Source organism: Hippocampus zosterae, chromosome 15, assembly GCF_025434085.1.
Source record: "Hippocampus zosterae strain Florida chromosome 15, ASM2543408v3, whole genome shotgun sequence".
In the NCBI taxonomy this organism is placed as follows: Eukaryota; Metazoa; Chordata; class Actinopteri; order Syngnathiformes; family Syngnathidae; genus Hippocampus; species Hippocampus zosterae.
Window position 1 is genome coordinate 17,737,922 of NC_067465.1, and position 19,082 is coordinate 17,757,003.

General features: G+C 44.1%; 1 protein-coding gene and 1 long non-coding RNA gene across 3 annotated transcripts in view; one reads left to right on the plus strand and one right to left on the minus strand.

Annotated features, from left to right (window-relative positions):
- Positions 1–4,934: 4,934 nt before the first annotated feature.
- The window catches only part of rnf2 (ring finger protein 2), a 32,022-nt gene continuing 17,874 nt past the window's right edge, over positions 4,935–19,082 (minus strand). For both annotated transcript variants that reach the window (XM_052088533.1, XM_052088534.1), the window contains exons 6-9: positions 14,788–14,887; positions 10,134–10,306; positions 7,333–7,522; positions 4,935–5,813 (exon numbers count right to left, since the gene is read on the minus strand). In XM_052088533.1, coding sequence (XP_051944493.1) covers positions 5,712–5,813; positions 7,333–7,522; positions 10,134–10,306; positions 14,788–14,887 — 565 coding nt within the window. In that variant the 3' untranslated portion in view covers positions 4,935–5,711. The remainder of the gene's footprint in view (positions 5,814–7,332; positions 7,523–10,133; positions 10,307–14,787; positions 14,888–19,082) is intronic.
- On the plus strand, positions 8,587–9,795 carry LOC127616796 (uncharacterized). Its single transcript, XR_007967180.1, has 2 exons — positions 8,587–9,352; positions 9,424–9,795. It is a non-coding gene; the product is annotated as an uncharacterized LOC127616796 (long non-coding RNA).

Genomic DNA, 19,082 nt, shown 5'->3' on the forward strand with positions numbered 1-19,082 from the left:
GCGATGCACTGAACACGCGATAAATAAGATAAGATATCCTTTATTCGTCCCACACTGGGGAAATTTACAGCCTCCAGCAGCAAGAATGTATGTAGAAAGAAGAAAGAGAAAAAAACCAAACATCTTTCAATTAAATGCAATATGAACACAAAATGGATAAATCGCAGTACTATTTACAATTTTCCTTCACATCATTTAATTATTATTATTATTATGATTGTTATTTTTTATTCATCAGCCTGACAGCAGTCGGTAGGAACGAGCGTCGGTATCTCTCCTTCTTGCAGCGCGGGTGTAACAGTCTCTGGCTGAAGGAGCTACCAAGTGCTGTCAGGGCGGGCTGGAGGGTGAATGAACCGTGAAGTAGCCAGGGATCACTGTATTTGCCATGAAAATTATTTTTATAATGGCCAGTCATTTTACAGAGGGCATACTTGCATACTGCCAGTCCTCAAATTTTAGAGGACAGAGGAACTAAATTAGCACCCCACACATTTCAATTTTAGTTTAGAAAAACAACAAACTGTATAATTTGAAAAAGACTATTTGTATTTCACACAAAGATAAGTTAAAAAAGAAAAAGGACAAAGGTACCAAGCGGGACAAATGTTTCAAGCAAACAATTGCTCCACACAATCCTCACATCTCACATTTGTCACAAGGTGAAGTCCGCCTACATTTGCGACAAGTAAATTTGCCAAAGGCTGCATAACGTCTGTTATTGTTGCAGTGTAAGTGTGCCTGGCACTTATTCTTTATCTACCGACTCAACTTTCATCTTACGGCTCAGCTGTTTACACTCTTCCACTTGTATTTTTTCCTGCATCAGTCTCCTTTTACGCTCCTCTGAAAGATGTGGCCAAGTACCCACTTGTTGATGAGTACCTAAAAATGCAATGGACAGTAATTAGGGTGTGACACATATTTGGTGTCTGTGGGGGGGAACAGTGGAGACACTTGAGTGTCCCCCTCTTAGGAGTCTGAATGATTAGAAAATATAGCTCCCTGTCTTTTTAGGCAATTATAGCAAGTAGATGATTACCTGTCCCTGCCACCGAACAACTGGTTGCACAAATGCAAACGCTTCTTTTTTGAAAAACTTGTCACCGTCACACCATTAAGACAACGTACAAGGCGACAAAATTGGTTGCACTCGCACCATGCCACCACGTAAACAGAACAACTTGAAATCAGCCTAGAAATTGGGAAAGATACAATGTGTCTTGGGAGCCTAAATGTAAAACAACAGCCAGTAGTGTCTTCCTCACGTGCCCCCCTGTGGTGCATCAGTAACGTCGCCATTTACAAAACAAAGGCAGTTCTTCACACCGTTGCTTGGATGTTAGCCCTTATACTATAGGGCCGTTCACACAGCACACATTTGCTCCGGCGCTGCACCAATATATTTTGTTGCAATATATTTTGCACCGCAGCAAATTGTGTGGAGCGTTCACACATACAAAGCCGCTGAGCGTGGCAGCCCCGACACAGGCTGCCCCACTTGCGTTCACAAGGCAGTTTCTGCAGCGAGGCAAAACGAGCTGTCGTGTTGGTTCTTTTTAAAACGTACTGTATATACACAACTCAAGCGACTACTGGACCGGCACGTCCTTCTCCTTCTCGGTCTCCGTGCTCGAGAGTGACCGCACAAGAAAACGTAAGTGAACGATGACTTCAATGACACTCAGAAAAGCAAACACTAATGCGCCAAACAGAAAATCAAGAGAGGAAATCACAAAATAAATTCTATGGGGGGCGGGGGGTTGTAAACAAACAACAAAGGAACAAACAACTCAGAGAAAGTCCAGTCTCCTACAAAAGGAAAGCCAAGTCTTGTGTCAAGTTGCGTTCACACGTGCAAATTTACACCGGTGCTGCTTCGCAAGCGAGCATTTGCTCCGGACCAAATATTTGAGCCACCTCGGTGGGTCAAATTTGGTCCGGTATAAGCTCTTTTCCGGGGCTACGCTGGAGATAATTTGCACGTGTGAACGCTCTACTGGGGCAGCACCGCACCAAATCTTGCTGTGAGAACCACAGTGGGATAGTCTTGGGGGTCTCCCAAGATAACCAGGATAACCAAAAAGGGAGGACCGTGGGGTGAGGGGTGCTAGCACCGTGTCCCTCTGGGAGTTCTGTGCTTCAGGGGGATGGGGCTCCTGATACGGGCTGTTTGGTCCCTATACTGCCGATGTCAGAGTTTGGTTCGCATTACCGGCAATAAGTCAGAATCGTGTCCAGTGAAGGTTGGACTCCGGCCAAGGCTGCCCTTTGTCGCCGATTCTGTTCATCACCTTTATGGACAGAATTTCTAGGCGCAGCCGAAGTGTTGAGGGGGTCCGTTTTGGTGGCCTCAGTGTTGCATCTCTGCTTTTTGCAGATGATGTGGTACTGTTGGCTCCTTCAAGCAGGGGTCTCCAACTCTCACTGGAGCATTTCACAGCTGAGTGTGAAGCGGTTGGGATAAAGATCAGCACCTCCAAATCTGAAACCATGGTCCTCAGTCAGAAAAGGGTGGAGTGTCCTCTCCGGGTCGGGGAGGAGATCTTGCCCCAAGTGGAGGAGTTTAAGTATTTTGGGGTCTTGTTCACGAGTGAGGGCAGGAGGGAGCGAGAGATCGACAGGCGGATCGGTGCAGCGTCTGCCGTGATGCGGACGTTGTATCGGTCTGTCGTGGTAAAGAAGGAACTGAGCGAAAGGGCGAAGCTCTCAATTTACCGGTTGATCTACGTCCCAATCCTCATCTATGGTCACGAGCTATGGGTCGTGACCGAAAGAATGAGATCGCGGATACAAGCGTCCGGAATGAGTTTTCTCCGCAGGGTATCTGGGCTCTCCCTTAGAGATAAGGTGAGAAGCTCTGTCATCTGGGAGGGGCTCAGAGTAGAGCCGCTTCTCCTCCACATCGAGAGGAGCCAGATAAGGTGGCTCAGGCATCTAATTAGGACGCCTCCCTGGTGAGGTGTTCCAGGCGTGTCCCAATGGCAGGAGACCCAGGACACGCTGAAGAGACTATGTCACCCAGATGACCTGGGAACGCCTCGGGATTCGCCAAGAAGAGCTCGAAGAAGTGGCTGGGGAGAGGGAAGCCTGGGCTTCCCTGCTAAAGCTGCTGACCCCGCGACCCGGCCCCAGATAAGCGGTAGAAGATGGATGGAGGATTGCCACTTCTTTCCGTTAAAATTTTCGAGCTCGCTTATTGAACCAGTACAATACATGCTGATTTATATAGCGCTTTCACAACAGCGGCAGCTGTAACAAAGCGCTTTACAAAACAGGTAACAAAGTAAAATAATAATCACAACACAACATAAAACACGGACAGTCGTGCAGTCCTAACCACTTTTCCGTCACACGCTTTGTTGTTTGATTCTCTCCTCTTTCATCTCAAACTGCTTCAAAGTGTTCTTTAACCAGTGGATCAGAGACGTCATGCTCAAAATGTGCACACGTCGGCTACAAGCTAAGTTTCAAAGTCAACAAGAAGCTGTAGCATCCATTGACGAAAAAAGAGATTGGTTCACTTCTCCTGTCCCATGGAAATCCATTTTCAATTCCAAGCGGCGACTCACGGTTCCAAATACGCATCGGCGCTCTTCGCCAACGCTCCTCTCTCCTCATCCTCAACTTCAGCGGCCATCCATCCATTCAGCCGCACCAACGCCAACTGTCCAACAGCGCTGACATAGCCACTGAACAAATCGGGGTTGTGAAAAATGCTGCCCATTACTGGCGCAAAAAACACAAGCGCCCCAGGTCTGTCCAGCACCGACAGTCAATGGCGCCGACATTCCTCCCAATCAAAATCTGTGCTGGTACAGGCGTGCTGCCGAGAAGGCGCAACCACCAAGCACAGATACTGCTCCTTTGATGAATGTCGTGGCCAAAAAGCGCTGAAAACAGTCCATATCAGGTCCACACAATGAAACAACAAACAACATGTGACAAAACAAAAGACAAAAACAGCAAAAAAGAACAAAAAAGCAAGGCTCTTGAGCACTTGCCGAAGGCTGCCTACTCGGGCGCCATCTTGGGGAAAAAAAAATAGCTTCAAAGCAGCAGAGTTGACCATCAAAAACAAGTAAATGAGACTAAAAATGCTATTGATGTCCTTGTATGCTGCTGACATACTTTTCGAAGACTTAAATGAAGGAAAGAATGATCACATCTGCACTTTAGTACCCTAGCAGCTCCCTGGAGCCTTTACAAAAATGTTTGAAAATGGAAAAAGATGGGGGAGGGAACGAGATTGTTTCTTTTAATATGGTTTCTGTAGGAGGAAAAAACATGACACAAACATACTTAATGTTTTCCAGTGCTGTAAAAATGTGTAGAATAAATATTAAATTTCAACATTTCTGCCAACAAAGATTGCCATAGCCTGTGATAAACGTTTCTTTTAGCTGCTAATATGAGCCGGCATCCCGCCCTGCTAATTATTAGCACCCATGACTTGGATGGTAATAAGCATGGAGCTGTTGGGCAAGAGAGCAAGACAAAGACTTGCAAGAAGGTTGATGTGATGGAAGACATGAGGGCAATTGGGTGTTTAGAGAGTAAGATGCAGAAGATGGGTTCCGATGTGAAAGGACGACACACTGTGGCAACCCCTGACAGGACATGTGGAAAGGGGGAAAAAATGTCAACTTCATGTTTCGACTTCATTAAACATGCTATCATAAGCCATTCCAGAAAGTTATGACACAGTGATATCACATTTGAAACCTTTCTTGTTCTGGCTCTCGGCGAAGGCGGACACTTTTTGCTCTCAGGGACATTTGCTGCTGGGTTCATCTTAGATAAGGTGTGGCCAACCAGTCAGAGACCAAGAGCCTTTTTTTTTTAAATTTTATTTTTTGTTACTGCAAAGAGCCACATCATACACATGGGCACACATAAACATCAGCCCCCAGGCCCCGCACAAACACACCATACATTTTGGAAGTCAGTTTAATGTTACAAAATGGCACTTAAACATCAGATGAAAATGTTCTTTTTGAGAAATAAAACAATTCACAACAAAGTTTACAGTAATAGAGGAAACACAAAAAAAAAATGCACACCAAAGGAGTGATCGACTGACTACACATGGCAGAATGCGAGAACATATTAGCTCAGGGAATCATTCACTAATCAAACTATACACTCATTTTAAAGGGAATTTAGAGAAGTAAATGCCCAACAGCGGACGCCTGCTTTTCGCGGGGGTTGGGAACCTGGCAGGGTCACGGATTGCTCCACCGGGCGGTCATAAAAAAATAACCCAAGAAATTATTGAAAGAACACATAAATTTTCAGTAATTGTTTTCCACAAAGAACAAGGGGAGATGGGGAGGGTGGGGGGGATACTCTTCAAATTCAATGCAAAACCGAGTAAAGCTACAAATGAAGGGACCCTCATGAAGACGAATCCCATGAGGTCATCGTTGAAAGAGTCATGTTGCCATTTTCAACGGAATGATATATTCATCTACAACTGCGAGTGGTCTTTTATCACTTAGTTGGGCACCTGCTGGTTGCCGGCTTCTACGGGGGAAAGACACCAACCGATTTTGAGAGGAAGTAACAAAAGTTTTACAAACTTTTTACAATAGTCATTTGGGAAGATTCATCAATTTTCCCCATTTCTTTCAGACACAATTCACCTTTTCTTTGTGTACACAGGTGCGAGTACACAGCTTGACCTCATGAATGAAACTGGTCTCTATGCTTTACTTGTGTTCCTTAGTAGGGGCAAAATATAGTTCCATGGGTTTGTTCACCTTCCAGTATTTTTCACTGACGAGCTCCAAAGAGAAAGAACCATTCAGAACCTATGGAGAGAATTCAGAAATTTAGCTGTGGATACACCAGTCAGGTGTGTTGCAGCCCGGAGAGATGGAAAACAGGCAGGACAGTGGCCTTCCAGGACCGGAGCTGGACATGCAAGTGAGAGTGAAGTCCCACACTGTTTACTATATATGGGTTATGAATGTATTCTATTATATAAAGTGGATGTCAATTTACAGTATAGACAACAATATACAATTTCATGAGGTCGCATACTTTATTTTCTCTGCATCTGAAGCTTTTTAGCAAGCGTTAAAGCTTATTGGTCCTCTCCGTCTTTTTCACTCTCTTTTAAGCCAACTATTCTTGTTTTTACTCATGCTCCAGGCTGTCGAAAAGCGCTTGAGATTGAGTAGTTACCCTTCAGTAGAAATGTCTGTTTTAGGTGTTTTTGGCATTGGAGTACAGGTTGCGTGACTCTCTAAAGATTTCCATCCACTTGATCCGTATAGAATGACATCGTCACACACTGTACACAGAGCTTTACCGGCGACATCGAGCTTTTTCACGAAATCCGACAAGCACAGACGATAGTTCCTCTTTACTGGTTCCTACTGGGGACAGCGTCAGCTTTCTATCTAACCAGTCCCATCGAAACGTGTTTTTTAGATCAGCATCTATCTGACGCACAAACTTTGTCACGAGTCTCAATAACATTCGGCATTAGCAAGAAAGGCGAACACGGATTGGTTGTGATCCTACATTTGCCGATATAGCGACCAATCACAACAGGTAAAGACATTGGTTTTTGCCCATATCGGAAGTAACGACAAACTAACGCTTCGCGATAAAAAAACGAGATTCAAAATGGATGCTTGCAAACGTTGTAAACATTACGAGCTCCGAATCTCCCGAAGACAAGTCCGGACCCCCCCACCCCAGAATTTTTTTTACGGATTAGGAACAATATAAAATAGGTCCATTTTGACTAGAAAAAAAGCGGAATTCCGCCAAAAAGTGGAAAAATCTCAGCCGTGTGTAGTCATACCTGGCTTACTTGGTCCCCTAATCATTTTTATTCTGTATTTTATTTTAGAGTAAACAAAGTAAAATGGAAACTGCTAGCTTTGCCAGTTTTATGTGCATGCGCGTGAGGCATGTGTAAAAAATTGTCAATCAAGTGAAATTTCGCAAACTGATTTTTTAAATTGTTTTTTATCAATGCTGCAAAATTTGCGCCGGCTGGGTTGCACATGGAATGTACATATACCAATTTTTACATGTACCAATTTTTACGAGCAAATGTCATCCGATGCAAGTTTTGAGAATGGAAATTTAACTTACTCACGACCAGATTTTTTTTTTTTTGGCCGGGGGTATTTTAGTATTGCTGAATGTCATTTGAAATGACTTTTTGTGTCATATCAGATCTGCCTTTTTTTCTATGAAACAACTGAACTGCTGAGATTGGTGATGCCATAATTTTCAAAGGGGTTGTATTTTCACTCACGTATGCGCACACAGATGCTGGTGTCTTGATATTTATGTATGTCTCATACTCACAGTGAACTGGTTTCCTGCAGTAGGTATGTAGATCGTGTACTGCTTCTCTGAAGCTGCCTCCACATTCACAGGACTCGCCTCGGTATTTCTTCGAAGCTCCTCCAAAGCCAGACGGACAGCCAGGTATTTAGACAGGTGATCCACTGTTGCATTTCCAGATGTCTTTATGTAGCGAGGCACAAACTCCACACTACATTGATACAAACAGCAACGTAATTTATCGTCAAGGATTCTGATTAGCTTCTGAAATAATCAGGTCAGTTAATGCAGTAGGAATTACAAAAAATATATATATGGGGTGGCCCGGTAGTCCAGTGGTTAGCACGTTGACTTCACAGTGCAGAGGTACCGGGTTCAATTCCAGCTCCGGCCTCCCTGTGTGGAGTTGCATGTTCTCTTCGGGCCTGCGTGGGTTTTCTCCAGGTGCTCCGGTTTCCTCCCATGTTCCAAAAACATGCATGGCAAGCTGATTGAACGCACTAAATTGTCCCTAGGTGTGAATATGAGCGTGCATAGTTGTTCGTCTCTGTGTAGCCTGCGATTGGCTGGCAACCGGTTCAAGGCCTACTGCCCGATGACAGCTGGGATAGGCTCCAGCATCCCCCGCGACCCCAGTGAGGATTAAGCGGTTCGGAAAATGGATGGATGGATATATAATGTGCCTCACATGTTTGAGGAGGCAAAAGTAATGGGAGATTTGGAACAGGTGTGTTTTCCCTTCCCATCCCACTTATGTAAAAAGGAGCAAATAGGTCAAAACTTTCCTTACACTACCATGTTTAAAAAAAATACATAAAGCTGTATTTGTATTTGAATGACAGGATGAAAAAAAACTTGGCAGTGACTGAATTAAGTGTGAGATTTGCTGCTGTCAACTTGCAATATGGGATCCAAAGAACTGTAACAGTGAAGCAAGCCATTATAGGGCTGGGAAAAAAATAATTAATGGAGATATTAAAAAATTATTAGGTTTGACCAACTTAAGCTTACAATCAAGACTTCACCCAAGTGAATAACGAGGGTTCAACAACACCATTGGTAAGCCTCAAAAACAGGAAAACCAAACTCAGGTTGGCCATAAAAATCAAAATTTTAAAAATCATTTACAGTTGTGAAACTATATTCTATGGAGGAGATAAACCTGTACATGAGTGATGCTCGAAAATAAAGGAAATCATTTGTTTATTTTCCAAAACGTGCCACCTCATCATGGAAGCATGGCCACTGGCTTGAGGGGGGGGGGGAAGCAAAAAAAAAAAAAAAGGCCATCTAAGATGGCTGCCAAGGATCTGGCATGGTGTTTGGCAGGCACTGTGTGGTCTAACTTGTAGTCTGAAAGTCACCCACTCAGTGAAAAAAGGCATCAACTTCAATCTACTTCATTGTTTGGATAATTCCTCTCTTCTACTAAGCTCAACATGTCTAAGAAAAAGTAACAATGTATCCCTGCTTCAAGCCAAACGGAGTCAGGACATGCTAAAAGGTTAGTACAGGTTGACCATACATAACTGTCTTTACTTCCCTGGTGATAGTCCTCTTGATTGATGATGTTGAACTAAAACTTGGGCCTCTGTTGTCAACTGGACCAGCCTCACAACTAGCTGGCTGCCAGTTGGAACACCACCTCTGCTAGCTAGCCTAACACGACTACAGCAAACACTGAAAGCTGAGTTGACATGCCTGCCGGCTGGGCCCCCACCGCTGTTATTTGGGCGAACATCATTGCCACTTGGACCTCAACCTCTGACATTTAAACATCTGTAGTCCAATGCCGAAAACAGATGATTGTATGATTTCAGCCATAACAGAGCTGATAGAAAAAATAAATCAAAATGAACAATACACTGGTTTTCATCATTTCTTTAGTTCAATGTGTGTTAAAATTGGTTGAGGTAAATCTCCATTGCAAAAATAAAAAATGATTATTCCACAGAGCGGCCCGGTGCTCGACTGTTTAGTGCGTCGGCCTTCCTGTGAGGAGTTTGCATGTTCTTCTCGTGCTTGTGTGGGTTTTTTCTAGGTACTTCAGTTTCCTCCCCTTTTACGAAAACACGCATGGCAGGTTGACTGAACGCTCTGAATTATCCTTAGGTGTGAGTGCGCATGGTTGTTCTTCTATGTGTGCCCTGCGATTCAGGCTGTTCCCCGACAACTGCCCGAGGACGGCTGGGGATAGGCTCCAGCACCCCCTGCGATCCTTGTGAGGATAAAACGGATCGGAAAATGGATGGATGGATTCCACAGGGCTCCATACTCGGGCCATTGCCGTTTAGTCTCTTTATAAATGACTTGCTTGCCCACAATCTGTGCTGATGTCAGTTGCCAGCTGAAGGCGGATGATACAGTTCTCGATGCCAAGAGACCACAGTGGGGGCTGATCTATCTACATCTTTGGCCAATGCCAGGCAGCGGCTCAATAAAAATCACTTGGTGCTGAATCTTTCAAAAACTTTGTTAATGTGTTTTTCCATTAAAAAAAATAATTCTGAACAAAATTACAAGATACAATAAATATAATTTCAAAATCTAATGGAATTATAAATATCTGGGATTAGTATTTAACCCCCAACTTAAATTCAACACTCATAGGAAATCTCAAAAACAATTTGCTCATGCTATTATTGGTTCACTAAACAATGCATTTTCTTATTTTTTGTGCTAGCGCTGCTTTGCGCTCCAAAGTTCTAGACACAAGATTGTGACAGTTTCTTGTGCAGTGGCGGCAACAGGCATCATACATCTCAAACTTTTCCCAAATTATCCTTGTTTAAATATTACAAATGATATGAACTTTTATTTACCTGTTGTGACCATCGTCCTTTTCCATCAGTGTGGGATGAGGCCTGAAAACCAATTCTATTTCACTGGCACCACTGTCAATCACAGAGTCACCTCCCCCGTTCTCAGCAGCATTGTCCATGTCAAGTCCACTGTCATCACTTGTCTTGGTGCGCTTTATGCTTGGACCAGCCTCCTGCGGGATCGTTTCAAATTCATAGTTAGCACGAAGAAGGGACACATGGAGGCGTATGGTGCTTTTTCATTAGACCCAAATAGCCTCGAACTACACCACTCCACATTGCAGCAGGCATGGCGGGGTGGGGGTGGGATCAACTCAAGTGTGCAAGGTTGTGCTGCACTATTCACACTTGCAGCCTGTCATAACATTTCACAAGTAGTGAGGCTCGACCACTGTTTTCGGGGCGATTCAAAATATGAATTGCCGTTGCATGATGTGCCGACGTCGCAAAGTACAGCCCATTAAATGCATTAAATGATTGAATTACGAACTCAGTTACCGTCTTGTAAAAGTAATTAGTAACTCAGCAAAGTAATTATATTTATGTCATGTTCTATCTACAGTGTAAAAAACAGTGTCGTTAAAGAAGTATTTGCCCCCTTCCTAATGTCTGTGTTGTTTGCATATTTATCACACACAAAAGTTTGAGTTCAAAATAATTTTAATATCACACAGAGACAACCGAGGAAATACAAAATACCGTTTCTAAATGCCAATATATAAAGGCACAAAAAAAAAAATCCAAATCAACCTGTGGCTATGTGAAAAAAGAAATCTCCCCCTGAGCCTAATAATGGTTTGCGGCACCCTTGGCAGCAAAAACTGAAATCGAGCATTTGCGAGAAATGGCCATTAATGTGGCATTGCTGTGGAGGAATTTTGGCCCACTCTCTGCACAATTGTTTCAACTCTGCCATATCAGGGGGTTTCTGGCAAGAACTGTTTATGGTCACACCACAGCATCTCAATTTGATTTAAAATTCAGACTTTGAGTTGGCCATTCCAAAACAATTTTGTTGCGAGTCATTCAGAGGTGGACTTGCGAGAGTATTTTAGATCGTTGTCCCGCTGCATGACCCAAGAGTGCTGGAGGTTGATGTCCTTCATATTATATGCATTCAATATACACCCATTTTCAGAATCGCTGAGCCTCAATATGAATGCTTTATCTTCTAGGGTACTCCTACAGTATGACGTGCGTGATGCCGTAGCATTTCCTTTTTAGCTGTGTGTGTGTGTGTGTGTGTGTGTGTGCGCGTGCAAAAAAACATTATTTTATGTTAATTTTTTTGCCAGATACTAAATTCCCTGCTATTTGTCTGATCCAAGTTCAATAAGCGTTTTTTTACGCCGTTTCAGGGAGACCTCCGTGAAGTGATCTCCGTCATCATGCTAGCACTTTTAATTCCGGTCTTTCAAAATGAATGTTATCTTAGCAAATAGATTCTCTGGCCGTCCCTTTAAATTAATCCTCGTAATCACTTTGTGAAAATGATCCTTTGTTTTTACTTAGGTTTAATTGTCACAGCTTCATTGTAAGTGGGTTTTTACGATCTCAGGTTTTGGACACGGGAATGATGGTTCGTTGGAATGGATAATGGCTGGCATATGCATTTATGCAGATCTCATGTTGGTCACTGTCGTCCGAAGAATTCTCGGGGAGTTTGTGTGAATGCACAGACCAGTGGTAATTTAAAGGGAACATTGAGATAGACCTTAGATTGGTCCTTAAAAAAAAAAAAAAAAAAAAAAAAAAAAAATCGAGCCAGACCCGAACCGGCCCTAGGGTATTTAAGCCCGACCCAGCCCGAGCCCGATCACTTAACTTTATTTGCAGGCTCGAGCCCGGAGCAAACCAGACATTTCATATTTTATTTGTGAGGACTCGGGAGGAGAAGGGGTGATTTCTGATAACAAAGCCTGTCTTTTGGAACCAAATCTAAGTTAAACAAGAGCGTATAAACATTTACATCTTTTATATTTCTGTTTCTGAAGAGGTTACATTAACCGACAATTTTCCATCATGGATGGACGACTTCTATTTTTTTGCGAACCAGTTTCTCGTGGCCAAACTATTCACGGCCTCGAAACAAACAAACCAAAAAAAAGTCAGCGAGAGAGAAGCCCGACCCGAACCCAAAGCAATGATTGACATTTTAAGGTCCGACCTGAATTTCGGCTCGGGCGGCCGGATCTTACACCTACACTGAGCACCGGTGATTTTTCTAAAACAAAGCATGTCTCATTTACAAATACAATGCGTGTACAGTGGTACCTCTACTTATGAACGTCTCTGCATACGACATTTTCAAGTTACGAAACCTCTCAACAGGAAAATATCGCTTCTTGTTCCAAAAGAAATTTCAAGATACGATGAAGTAAAAATACAGTCTGGCCTGCTATTCCCAGATCTGAATTTCTACAGTCAATGGCTGCTCTGCCATTGACTATGACCGAGTATCTTTCTGACATCACACTGGCTAAGAGGGACTTCTACCATATGTATCTATGTGTGAAGATAGATAGATATGTGTTGATGCAGTATCCTCGTCATTCGCCCAGGAGGTGTTCTGATTGTTTTACATAAATGTGAATCACCCAGAAAAAGTGGTCACCGGTCGGGTGACCGGTGACCGGCTCATTCTCCTGATGTTTGCCTGGGAGAGAGAACGTGGACGCCGTTAAAAGTTAAATGACTGTCACTTTTATTCTTTATTCATTGTTTTTTTTAAATTTTACATCATGCACAACTCGCATTTACTGGGCAAACATCTTATTGTAGCATGTATTTGTTCCATACTTGGATGCATTTTTATGCTTCAGAAAACATTTATGTCTGAATTTGGGGGGCTTGGAACAAATGAGGACATTTACATGGAAAACGCGTCTCTATTTACAAATGTTTCGAGTTGAGAAAGTTCTACCAGAACCAATTAATTTTGTAAGTAGATGTGCCACTGTAACTATTTTTGTTGTTTGTTTAGTTTTACAAGACACACCAACTGGGGTGTCACCATTGCACACACGGAATACAGAATCAAATACACGTCATACGCTTGCTGCCCAAGAAACACATTCAAGGTGCTTTCACAATATCAGGGATGAGAGTGGCTTTTGATGAAAAAAGTGGAAGAGGAAGATAACGCTATTCGTTGGCTAGCTTCGTCCAACGACAGGGGCGGGGCCACTTACAAAAGTGGCACTAAACATGCTGAAGATGAAGTGTATTCAATTTACACACCATTTGAAACTTTAACAGAAAAAAATCCCAAGATTGTTCACTATTCTTTCAAGTGAAAATTTCTGCAATTTTGCTTATGCATTCCTGGTGAGCACCAATAAGTAACTTCAAATTTGCTGCTCAAAATCAAAACTAAAAAAGGAAATGCATTCCCTGACATATTTAAGATTTATTCATTAAATAAATAACGTGTAAATGTGATAAAAAGCTGTTGATTCTTACCTCATACAGTGATGGTGAAGTACCACACTGTTTACTATATATGGGTTATGAATGTATTTTATTATTTAACGTGGATGTCTATTTACAGTATATACAATATACAGTTTCATGAGGTAGAATACTTTATTTTCTCTTCATTTTAAGCTTTTTAGCAAGCGCTAAAAGCTTATTGGTTCTCTCCATATTTTTCCACTCTTTTAAGCCAACTCCTCTTGTTTTTACACATGGTCCAGGTTGTTGAAAAGCGCTTGAAATCGAGTAGCTACTTTTCAGTCTGAATGTCTGTTTTCGGTGTTTCACCGAGGTTGCGTGACTCTGTAAAGCTTTCCATCCTCTCGATCCGTATAGAATGACATCGTCACACACTGTACACAGAGCTTTAGCTTTACCAGCGACATCGAGCTTTTTTACTAAATCCGACACAAGCACAATGGTTCCTCTTTACCGTTTCCTACTGGGGACACTGTCAACTTTCTATCCAACCAGTCCCATCGAAACGTGTTTTTCAGATCCGCATCTATCTGACGAACTTTAGCTTTGTCGCGATAACATTCGGCATTCGTGAGAAAGGGGTTTAGGAGGGCGAACACGGATTGGTTGTGATTTGCATCTGCCGATATAGCGACCAGTCACAACAAGTAAGACATTGGTTTGAGCCCATATAGGAAGTAACGACTAATGCTTCACGATAAAAAACGAGATTCAAAATGGATGCTTGTAAACGTTACTTGTAACCATTACGAGCCCCGAATCTGGCGAAGGCAAGTCCGAGCCCCCCCTCCCCCAGAATTTTTTTACAGGGTAGAGTGAACGCTGCATCTGGCTGCCGCTGCTCAACCCGTTCTGTGTTTTAGTTCCTGATTGTAAAGTGTCCTTGGGTGTCTTGAAAGGCGCTTATGAATACAATGTATTATTATTATTATTATTATCGGTCCATTTTGACTGGAAAAAAAGCGGAATTCCACCAAAAAGTGGAAAAATCTCATCCCCTCAATATAGGAACTATCCAACATACACAGCGCCCTTTGGCACACTCCTTGTTTTTCTTCAATTATGTTTCTATGATCCTGAAGCCAACATCAAAATCACAATTAAATTTTGATTATTTGCACATCCTTCCCTTGGAAATAGACAAGTGAAAATGTACATTCCCTTTGGTAAATGCTATGATGTGCTGTCGATAAGAAATTACCTGATTGCTGTGGACGGACGCATTACTGCAGTGTGAGGAGTCTCCATTATCTTCAGCTCCACTCCCATTCTCCACTGTTTGTCTTTTACCACGCTGCAGTCTGACAAAGAAATGTAATGAGCAAATTTCCATCAGCTGTGGTCCAAGGAATTCTCGGGGAGTTTGCGTGAATGCTCAGACCACTGGTACCGTATTTTCACGACTATTCGACGCATCGTACTAATGGCCGCAGTCTCATTAATGGGTGACATTTCTGTATTTTACACATACACAGGACGCATCGTACTAATGGCCGCAGTTTTACAGTGGTAAAACATACGCCAGCTTAAACATACGGCATGCATGCGCGCACTCTAACACGTTAGCTTGAAGCATACGGTAGCATGCCAAGATATACAGATAAGCTAAAAACACGTTTTTAAAAAGGCAACGAAAGCAGAACTGAGTTCGGGTGTATTTTATTTAGCCATCGTACAATGTTCTCACGTTTATCGATCAATCATCACCCAGAAATCCATCAAAGTCCTCATCCTCTGTATCAGAAGCAGAGGACTGCACAGCTCAGTTGTCATTGAATGCATCACATGCTAGTGTGAGTTGCTACGCATTGCCGAGCGGAAAGAAGGAGTAGCAACAGCAAAGTCAACATTTCTCTCGTGTGAAGCTTTCCCACATTTGAAAGTAAAGAACAGAGCGAAACGTGGTGGCAGCGCGTGTGTGTGTGTAGAAAGAATTGAACAATTAAGTTTGAACTGAGCTTCGTAGGCGTGTCTTTTTGTCGAATTTATTTTCAGGGGTTCTTAGAAACCAAAACCGGAGTTGTTTTGCAACAATGCACATTGCCACACTCTATACAAGTGTTGGTACTGGCTTGAGGCGTCCACTTACACGCCCACCCTTCACCATTGGCGGACTAGCTTGCCTGTCCTCTCTCCCTCTCTCTCGCTCTCTCCCTCTCCATATATGTATATATACACGCCCACCCTTCCCTGATTGGCCAACTTCTTTCCCGCAGGCCTGGCCAGTCACTTTCGCCTTTTCTCTATATAAACAGCGTGTCGGCTGTCAGTCAGATTTTGGAACTCAGCGCATATAAAGGACGCTCCGCACCATAAGGCGTCCTGTCCATTTTGGAGAAAATTTAAGACTTTTAACGGCGCCTTATAGTCGTGAAAATACGGTAATTTAAAAGGAACACTGAGCACCGCTGATTTTTCTAAAACAAAGCATGTCTCATTTACAAATACAATGTGTGTACAGTGGTACCTCTACTTATGAACGTCTCTGCATACGAAATTTTCAAGTTATGAAACATCTCAACTGGAAAATATTGCCTCGTTACAAAAGCAATTTCAAGACACGATGAAGTAAAAATACAGTCTGGCCTGATATTCCCAGCTCCGAATTTCAATAGTCAATGGCTGCTCTGCCATTGACTATGACCGAGTATCGTTCTGACATCCCATTGGCTAAGAGGGACTTCTACCATATGTGTCTATGTGTGTCTATGTGATAGATAGATCTGTGTTCATGCAGTGTCCTCCTCATTCGCCCAGGAAGTGTTCCGATTGTTTTACGTAAATGTGAAACACCTAGAAAAGGTATTCACCAGTCGGGCGATCGCTCACTCTGCCGATGTTTGCCTTGGACATTTTCAAAGGATTGTTAAAAGTCGACAAAAGCAATTGTCCTTGGATCAGTTCTTTACAAAACGCCAGGCAAAAACCACTTTTGAGAGAGAACGTGGACGCAGTTAAAAGTTAAAATGACTGTCATTTTTATTCTTTATTCTATTCATTTTTTTATTTTTATTTTACATTATGCACAACTCTCATTTACTGTGCAAATATCCTACTTGTGGGTCCTGGCCTTGCCGTGGCAAGGAGGCTTATGTGTGTTCCAATGATCCGGAGAGCGTTACCGTCTGGAGCTTGCTCCATCTTGGGTCTCCCTTGGCGGGCCGGTCTTTGCGGAGGTTCCAGACTAACAAGGTCCCGACGGTGTGTCGGTACGCCGCTAAGATGGCAGCCCCATTATCCAACTATCCTGCAGAGGTCCAACAACCCACTCAGGAGAAATTTATTGTTACGAAACCGACCAGAAGAAACCGGACTGCCCAAACCAAGACAAGACATAGGAACGCCACCGATCAAAAAGTACGGATTGACCTACGCCTCAAGACGCGCATTGCTACATGGAACGTCTGAACGCTTCTTCGAGCTGGAGCTCCTTCACAGCTGTCCTTGGAGGTCTATGTGAATCAAGGTGGCAAGGCAGCGGCGAAATTACAGCAGGAGAACACTGCTTCATATGGAGTGGCCCTGAAAGCCGGACGGGCCTCCATGGAGTTACGCTTCCCATGTCCAATCATACACGGCAATCACTTCAGCTGAATCCCAATTAACGATCGTCTCCTATCTGCACGGCTCCTCCACCTACATGGCAAGATGACAGTGAATGTTGCTTTCGCCCCCACAGATGTGGCCGATGATACAGTGAAAGACACCTTCGACCAACTCCATCAGGTCGTGAGCCAAGCCCCACCACATGATATTTTCATGATACTCACCGATGCCAATGCAACCATCTCTTCCTCCTCCAGAGAAGGACCATCTCACCAAACCCCCACACAACCCATTGGCACCACCTTTGTCGACAACACCACAAATGATAACGGCAAACGTCTGCTTCTCCTCTGCCATTCAAATAACCTCTGCATCACGGACACCTGGTTTCCCCCGCAAGCAGATCCATCACTGGACCAGCTACAACTTAAAATACGAGCAGACCCATCTACCAGGCCACAATCACGCTGAATGTCTTCCAGACTCTGTGACCCCACCACTGCCTCTGCATATCGCCGCTCCATCACCCATGCCTTCACCGTCCTGGCCGATGATGACATCGCGGACTGGGAGACTTTCAAACTAAAGGTCAACCAGTCTGCCCAGGATGTATTGGGAAGATCAAGATCGCTTCCCAAACAACTATGGATCTCACAGCTGACCCTCGACATCATTGACCGCCACCGTGATGCTCGCCTGCGCGGTTGTTTGACAGAGTACCGGAGGCTGAATGCCTGGAATCAGCAGCACAGAGCAACGACCTCAGGCAGGTCTTTCGAATGCTGCGCCAAGCCCGTATCAGACCATGCATTAAGACCGTCCTCAGGAAGGATGCCAGTGGAAATCGCATCACCACAGAAATAGACTGCCTTGAATGCCGGAAAGAGACCTTTAGCAACCTCCTTCATCATCTTCCAGTTCCTACCGACCCCTGTATTGTTACTGCTGCCAACTCCACCACCCCCAACCGCAAAACTGACCCAGTCACAATGAGGTCAGATGAGGTCAGAGCAGCAATAAAATCAAAAGTTACAAGGCCCCTGGAATCTGTGCTCTCACTGCAGACCTGCTCAAAGAAGGCGGTGACTCCATGGCCCAGTGGCTCACCCACTTCGTTAACCACGTGTGGGTGGCAGAACAGCCCCCTACAGACTGGACCCGAGCCATCATCCTGCCATTCTGGAAGCGGAAAGGTGACAAGCAACTCTGCAGTCAGACAGGGCTGCGTGGCTGCTCCTGACCTTTTTAACTGTGTCATTGACCGCCTTATGATCAGAGTCCGGGAGCAAGTCTCAGGCATGTCGTTCGGCAACTTCTACCTGACCGACCTTGAATACGCTGATGACACCACCCTGTTCAGCTCAGCAACTCTCTCCAAATACCAAACAGAAGCAGCAAAGCTGGGCCTCCAAGTAAGCTGGCAGAAAACCAAACTTATGTATATCGGTGACGGACCCCACCCTTCCCCCGTTTTCTGGCATAGACGAAGTGCAATTCGTCAATTCCGTCATCTACCTGGGCTCCACACCATTACAAGCAGCGGCGATCTCAAGCCAGAGATTAACCGCAGACGCACCCTCGCGGCCGCAGCTGTGCAATCACTGTGGCAGCCCCTCTGGCGCCACCACTCAGTGTCCCAAAAGATCTCCGAAAACATACTCTTCAGCCCCCTGCATGCCGACTGGCCGCTCAGAGACGCATGCATTGGCTTGGACATCTCCTCCGATTACCCCCGGAACACCCAACTTGTGCCACCTTCTCATTCGATCCAGCGACAGTCAGCTGGAAAAGGCCTTACCCTGGAGGATGCAGCGGACCTGGCTCATGACCGTGGTCATTGGTGGGCGCTGGTGAAGCTGATCAGCTCTACGCACTGTGACGACCCAGCCGAATGAGACTGGGCCTCCGCATCCCAAGAGCATTTATTATTATTATTGCATAATATCATTT